The sequence below is a fragment of the Lissotriton helveticus genome, chromosome 4_2 (genome assembly GCF_964261635.1).
Source record: "Lissotriton helveticus chromosome 4_2, aLisHel1.1, whole genome shotgun sequence".
Lineage (NCBI taxonomy): Eukaryota > Metazoa > Chordata > Amphibia > Caudata > Salamandridae > Lissotriton > Lissotriton helveticus.
This window is the reverse complement of record NC_136064.1, coordinates 151,454,290-151,462,073: the sequence shown is the minus strand read 5'-3', so window position 1 is coordinate 151,462,073 and position 7,784 is coordinate 151,454,290. Positions and strand designations below refer to the sequence as shown.

Genomic DNA, 7,784 nt, shown 5'->3' with positions numbered 1-7,784 from the left:
GGGACCCACGTCTGGGCACACCCTGTTACCTTAGGGTGAACAAAGCAAACAAAAGGAGATGATGGCAAAGCGCTAAAACTTTTCAGACACTCACCCCCAGTCACAGATCTGGGTTGAAGCCATCATAATTATTTAGCTCATTTCACCACCTCTGTTCATCTCCTTGTGTTTGACGCATAGTTCACAACATCACTGCCCATGCGGGCTGAAGGAGCAATGATGCAGAACCAGAGATCACAGAATCAATACCAGTGAGTAGTGAAGGGCCAATGAAGTAGCAGTGGTAAAGTGGTGGTAAAGTGCAGAGAGTTCTTAAGCTAACACAAAATAATCAGCAGAAAGTGAGGCAAACAGGCAAAAGGTTTGGGGGAAGACCACCCTAAGCTGACAGGTCTAACAAGAGGGAGCAGCCGCTAATGTTCTCTTTTAGGGTACAATGACGTCACATCCACAGTATTGCAGCTGTTTCTGGTGACCATGTTGGAATTGGCACTTGTAAACTTAAACTACATTAAAAAGTTATAAGTTTGGTTTTCTTAAAATCATTTTGACATTGTGTGTGTCATTTTGTTCCTGTAATGTTTTGCAAGTCTCTGGGGAATGACTGCTGCTTTAATCCGAGGCTATTAATTTTTAAGCTGATGTTTTGTGACCGTTTCTTTTACACAGGAGATAAAAACAGAGTGAGCAGAGGAGAAAGAGATAGAGAAAGGGATTGAAAGAGAAACAGAGAGAGGGTGAGAGAGAGAGAAAGAGAGAGAGAGGGCACAGGGAAGTGTCAACAAGGAAGCACAGGTGATGCCACTCCCTTCCCTGCAGCAGAGCTCAAGCAAATACACACACCCCAGGTAGAGTGCACTGAGCTGGGGAGGCTGCCAGGACACCATGGCTGCGCGCTTCTCTGCTCTCCAGAATGAAGTGACCTGCTCCATCTGCTGGGAGTACTTCACTAACCCAGTGACCATAGAGTGTGGACACAACTTCTGCAGTGTTTGCATCGCCACCTTCTGGAAGAATGCTTCTGGGGGTATTCGGACATGCCCCCAGTGCAGGAGGGAGTGCACAAAAACAGACCTCTGCAAGAATTTGCAACTCACTAACCTGGTGGTCATTGCCAAGCAGCTGTCGGTGAATCCAGGGGTGCCAGGGGAGATGTGTGAGTGGCACGAAGAGAAGCTGAAGCTCTTCTGTGAGGACGACCAGCAGGCGGTGTGCACAATCTGTGACCGGTCCCGTGAGCACCGAGGGCACATTGTGATCCCTATTGAGGAGGCGCTGCAGCAGTACAAGGTATCTCTTCACTGCTCCCTGTGTGTAGATCCGCACCCCACTGCCCCCTGTGTAGATCTGCACCCCACTGCCCTCTGTGTGTAAATCTCCACCCCACTGCCCCCTGTGAGTAGATATGTACCCCACTGCCCTCTGTGTAGATCCGCACCCCACTGCCTCTGTGAGTAGATCTGCACCCCACTGCCCCCTGTGTGTAGATCCACACCCCACTGCCCCCTGTGTGTAGATACGCACCCTACTGCCCCCTGTGTGTAGATCTGCACCCCACTGCTCCTGTGTCTAGATCCGCACCCCACTGCCCCTGTGTGCAGTTACGCACCCCACTGCCCCCTGTGTGTAGATCCGCAACCTGATGCCCCCTGTGTGCAGATCCGTACCCCACTGCCCCATGTGTAGATCCGCACCCCACTGCCCCCTGTGTGTAGATTCGCACCCCACTGCCCCCTGTGTGTTGATCTGCACCCCACTGCCCCCTGTGTGTAGATTTGCACCCCACTGCCCCTTGTGTGTAGATCTGCACCCCACTGCCACCTGTGTGTAGATCCGCACACCACTGCCCCCATGCGTAGATCTGCACCCCACTGCCACCTGTGTGTAGATCTGCACCCACTGCCCCTTGTGTGTAGATCCACACCCCACTGCCCCTTGTGATTAGATCCACACCCCACTGCCCGCTGTGTGTAGATCTGCACCCCACTGCCCCGCCCTCTGTGTGTAGATCTGCACCCCACTGCCCCCTGTGTGTAGATCCACATTACAATGACCTGTGTGTAGATACACACCCTACTGCCCCCTGTGTGTAGATCTGCACCCCACTGCTCCTGTGTCTAGATCCGCACCCCACTGCCCCTGTGTGCAGTTACGCACCCCACTGCCCCCTGTGTGTAGATCCGCAACCTGATGCCCCCTGTGTGCAGATCCGTACCCCACTGCCCCATGTGTAGATCCGCACCCCACTGCCCCCTGTGTGTAGATTCGTACCCCACTGCCCCCTGTGTGTTGATCTGCACCCCACTGCCCCCTGTGTGTAGATTTGCACCCCACTGCCCCTTGTGGGTAGATCTGCACCCCACTGCCACCTGTGTGTAGATCTGAACACCACTGCCCCCATGTGTAGATATGCACCCCACTGCCACCTGTGTGTAGATCTGCACCCACTGCCCCTTGTGTGTAGATCCACACCCCACTGCCCCTTGTGATTAGATCCACACCCCACTGCCCGCTGTGTGTAGAACTGCACCCCACTGCCCCCTGTGTGTAGATCTGCACTCCACTGCCCCCTGTGTGTAGATCTGCACTCCACTGCCCCCTGTGTGTAGATCTGCACCCCACTGCCTCCTGTGTGTAGATTTGCACCCCACTGCCCCCTGTGTGTAGATCTGCACCCTACTTCCCCCTGTGTGTAGATCTGCACTCCACTGCCCGCTGTGGGCAGATCTGCACCCCACTGCCCACTGTGTGTAGATCTGCACTCCACTGCCCCTGTGTAGATCTACACCCCACTGCCCCTCTGTGTAGATCTGCACCCCACTGCCCGCTGTGTGTAGTTCTGCACTCCACTGCCCCTGTGTAGATCTGCACTCCGCTGCCCCTGTGTGTAGATCTGTACCCCACTGCCTCCTGTGTGTAGATCTGCACTCCACTGCCCCCTGTGTGTAGATCTGCACTCCACTGCCCCCTGTGTGTAGATCTGCACCCCACTGCCCCTGTGTGTAGATCTGCACCCCACTGCCCCTGTGTGTAGATCTGCACCCCACTGCCTCCTGTGTGTAGATCTGCACCCCACGGCCCCCTGTGTGTAGATCTGCACCCCACTGTCCCCGTGTGTAGATATGCACCCCACTGCCCCTGTGTAGATCTGCACTCCACTGCCCCTGTGTCTAGATCTGCACCCCACTGCCTCCTGTGTGTAGATCTGCACCCCACGGCCCCCTGTGTGTAGATCTGCACCCCACTGTCCCCGTGTGTAGATATGCACCCCACTGCCCCTGTGTAAATCTGCACTCCACTGCCCCTGTGTGTAGATCTGTACCCCACTGCCACCTGTGTGTAGATCTGCACTCCACTGCCACCTGTGTGTAGATCTGCTCCCCACTGCCTCCTGTGTGTAGATCTGCACCCCACTGCCCCCTGTGTGTAGATCTGCACCCCACTGCCCCCTGTGTGTAGATCTGCACTCCACTGCCCCTGTGTAGATCTGCTCTCCACTGCCCCTGTGTGTAGATCTCTACCCCACTATCCCAGCCCCATCATCCCATAGAGTAAACTCTGCAAGACCCCAGCCAACGGACAGCGTGTGGGCTCGGGAAGGGTGTGCCGGTCGCCCCACTCGTCGGGGAGGCTCACCACACCACTAACAGTTGCACCCCAGATGCATCCTGTTTACACATGCATATGCTGCTTGTAAACATTCTTCCCTTTAGTCGTGAACCCCCGGCTGTGACAGCATAAGTGGAGGGGTGGGGGGGACACTGCACCCAATGCCCTTGTAATCTGGGTGCCAATAACATGTGATTCGTTTTACATTGGCCTCTTCTGGCTGCAAACACAACTTATACAACTGCAATAAAGGAAGAGCAGGGCTGGGCTAAAGGGGGAGGCCAAGGGCAGCTAAGCAATCCAAGTTCAGTGAAGAGACAGAAAGAAATGCTACAACATGGAACAAATATTGGAAAAGCCAATGGGTCTCGCCTACGCCAGAGCGATGGACTTTGCCAATGTGTTTCAGCCGTGCTGTGCACCTGCGTGACTGCTGTTCAGCACGGCTAAAGCTTTGCAGCATAGGAGAGTGGTATGGAGTAAAGAGGCATAGAGCGAAGTCGTGCAAAGTGCAGTAGTGTTGAGTGCAGAGGACAGTGGTGTAGGGTGGTGCAGAGTGGTGCAGAGTAGAGCTGTGCAGAGGGTAGTGGCAGAGCGTAGAGTGGTGCAGAGTAGAGTGCAGTGGTATAGAGTGCTGTTGAATAGAGTAGCTTGGAGTGTAGAGGTGTATAGCGCATTGGCAAATAGTGCAGTAGAGTGGTATAGAATAGAGTATAGTGGCATAGAATACAGTGGCATAAAGTGCAGTTTTGCAGAGTAGTGTGGTGTAGAGTGGCGTAGAGTAGGTGGATTTGTGTAAAGTGAAGTGGACTAGATTGGACTGGTTACAAGTAGAATAGAGTAGCCTAGACTGGAGTGGTATAGAGTGCAGTGGCAAAGAGCGCAGTGATGCAGAGAGGCGTAGAATGCATTGACATAAAGTAGAGTGGTGTAGTGTAGAGGCATAGACTGAAGTGGCACAGAGTGCAGAGGCGTAGAGTGAAGTGAGGCGGAGTAGAGTACAATGACACAGAGTGGAGAGGCGTAGAGTGGAGTGAGGCAGAGTAGAGTACAATGACACAGAGTGGAGAGGCGTAGAGTGGAGTGGAGTGGTGCAGGATAAAGTGCAGTGGCATGGAGTGATGCAGAGTAGTGTAAAGTGGAGTATGCCTGGTGTAGCGGCACACTGCCATTACAGACAACACATTTTCAATTAAAATGGCCATTGCATTTGCACAGACATATAGTTTTAATGATAAAAGAATACAACACTGAAAATAATAATGTGTGACAACGCCAGCGCCTAGTGAATTTATTAGTTTTGATCATAATCAAATATTTGTTTACACCACACTTCAGAATTGCAAAAAATATGCTTCAATTGTGCTCTTGTAATTCTGATACATTCTAAAATGCCTGCACGGTTCATTACAGATATTTAAACTTTGTTGTGTGCTAAAAAAAGATTCTCACAAAAAGATTGTTACATAAATCCACTCACTTTGAAGTCAGAGAAAGAAAAACAAACAGTGAGGGCCTTATTATGAGCCCTTTGCACCGCCAGTGCATCCCTTTTTGTGAGGCACTGATGGCGCAAAATATGAGCCGCACTGCAACAGAATTACAAAGTGACACATCTAAGCAGATGTGTGTCTTTGTGAACCACTGTGCTAAATTATACCTGCGTCAGGTATAACGTCCACAGGGTGGGCACTCCCTTGCAAAAATGGGTCCTAGAAGTGGTGCTGCAAAATCTATCATATTTCACTATGCCACTGCGTCAAAATCTTACACCTGCCTCACAGCAGGCATAAGACTGACGCAGGCCCTTTCAGTGGGGCTTGCCCAATTGAAGTGTGTTTCCAGACACACTCCAGCAATGCGTCAATTTTTGCACCTGCAGATACGTCAGGAATACTGACGTATCTAAATCCTTATGACATGGAGCGCGTGCAGTAAATACAGCCCATCTGTGGTGTCGCAAGCAGGGCGGACTGAAAAGTGTTGCATGACTGCTTTCACGCACAGATGCAACATCTTTCATTAATGAGGCTCCAAGTTCCTTCAGAAGACAGAGCCTGACATTTGACCTCTGTCTTTGAAGAACTGAAGATGAGACAAGATAAAGACAAGATTTAAAGGCTTGTTTACAGAAAGGGGCACTCGAAGGAACACAGTAAATGAATCATGCTTTTAGTGAGGGGTGACCTGAAGCTGGGCAGCCTAAAACAATTGAAGCAGGAAATAGAAAGCAAGAAAGTGTGAGTTACAAACTACAAAGCCAATGGTGAGCAATGCGCGGATGCATTCCCAGCAAAGCTTTCTGAATATCCCCAAGAAGTCTTAAGAATACCAGAAAGCTGCGCTGAATGGTAGGGTTCGACTTCAAAAGGACTAGAACAGCAAATGGAGAGTATGCGGAAAAGGAATGTACGAAAGAAAGATTATGCAAGAAAAAAAGCATGATGGGCGATAGAAACTGGAAGGAAGAAAGCAAGAAGGAAGAAAGGGTGAAAGTAAACACAAGTTGAAAGAAGGAAATGTGGAAGAAACGGTAAAAGGAAAAGTAGAAGCAAGGCAGGGTAAAGAGAAGGAGGGTGGATGGATGAGTCGCTGAAAGGATCGAATAAAGGGTGACAGGGTGTACGGCGAGGTGTATGAAAGGAAGAACGGATAGAAGAACGGATAAAAGAATGGATGGTCCATGTGTGAACATATGGTTATTGGATGGATGGACAGACAAATGGATGGATGGACAAATGGATGGATGGAAAGGAGAAAAGATGGAAGTGTGAGAGTATGCGATGATAGATGGTTGAACATAAGTCAGAAGGGAGCACTTCTACGAAGAGTTGGGCAGACTTAGTTTGCACATTCAGTGGCTTTAAGAGTTTGCTCCACAGTGGGGCATTTTAATTTGATGCTGTTTCCTTGTCTGCACTCACCCCTCCTCTGGCCCTAGTTATACAGATGTTTGTTTTAGTATCTGCATGTTATTCTTGTTTGAGAGGTGAAGGTGCTCCTGAATTTCCTGGCCTGGAGTTAAAAAGAACTGAGGTTTAGGGGTGCCTCACTCAAGTACTTAGGTGTAAGACATCCTTTAAAACAAATAAGAACTTTCTGAATCATCTCTTACCCTGTAACCCTGTGTGCGTCATTTGTAAGTCAGGAGCAAAATGCAAATATCTGTCAACTTTACAAACTCCAAAGACAGCAAAATCATGTATATCTTTGAAACTAGGCCTGTGGGCAAAGTCTGGAAAAAAGCCTTTAATGAGAGTTTTCCTGAAAAACAGGTTTTAGGAGAGAATTCTTTCAGTAAAAGTGGCCTCTGCTCAGATTTCTTTTCACAAACAGATCCCCTTGTCATGTTGTAGGCTTCTTAGAGCTCTCTTGCACAGCTCCCCTTTCAATGTTGCACACTCCTCACAGCTCTCTTGCACAGCTTCCCTTGTCATATTACACACTCCTCACAGCTCTCTTGCACAGCTCCTCTTTTAATGTTGCACACTCCTCACAGCTCTCTTGCACAGCTCCTCTTTCAATGTCGCACACCCCTTGCAGCTCTCTTGCACAGCTCCTCTTTCAATTTTGCACACTCCTTGCAGCTCCCATCTGCAGCTCCCCTTGCCTGGTTGCACACTCCTCACAGCTCTCTTGCACTGCTCCTCTTTCAATGTCGCACACTCCTTACAGCTCTCTCGCACAGCTCCTTTTCAATGTCGCACACTCCTCAAAGCTGTCTTGCACAGCTCCCCTTTCCATGTCGCACACTCCTCACAGCTCTCTTGCACAGCTCCCCTTTCAATGTCGCACACTCCTCACAGCTCTCTTGCACAGCTCCCCTTTTTATGTAGCACACTCCTCACAGCTCTCTTGCACAGCTCCTCTTTAAATGTTGGACACTCCTCACAGCTCTCTTGCACAGCTCCCCTTTTCATGTAGCACACTCCTCACAGCTCTCTTGCACAGCTCCTCTTTCAATGTTGCACACTCCTCGCTGCTCTCTTGGACAGCTCCCCTTTTCATGTTGCACACTCCTTGCAGCTCTCTTGGACAGCTCCCCTTTTCATGTTGCACACTCCTTGCAGCTCTCTTGCACAGCTCCCCTTTTCATGTTGCACACTCCTTGCAGCTCTATTGCACAGCTCCCCTTTCAATGTTGCACACTCCTTGAGGTTCTCTTGCACAGCTCC

The 7,784-nt window shown here is 50.2% G+C and overlaps 1 protein-coding gene across 2 annotated transcripts in view; it reads left to right on the top strand.

The window, feature by feature from the left end:
• The first annotated feature begins 820 nt into the window (after window positions 1-820).
• LOC144752268 (uncharacterized) overlaps window positions 821-7,784 on the top strand; it is a 211,721-nt gene continuing 204,757 nt past the window's right edge. Inside the window, exon 1 of one of the 2 annotated variants that reach the window (XM_078640280.1) lies at window positions 821-1,290. In XM_078640280.1, coding sequence (XP_078496406.1) covers window positions 886-1,290 — 405 coding nt within the window. In that variant the 5' untranslated portion in view covers window positions 821-885. The remainder of the gene's footprint in view (window positions 1,291-7,784) is intronic. The other variant, XM_078640279.1, reaches the window with a different exon arrangement.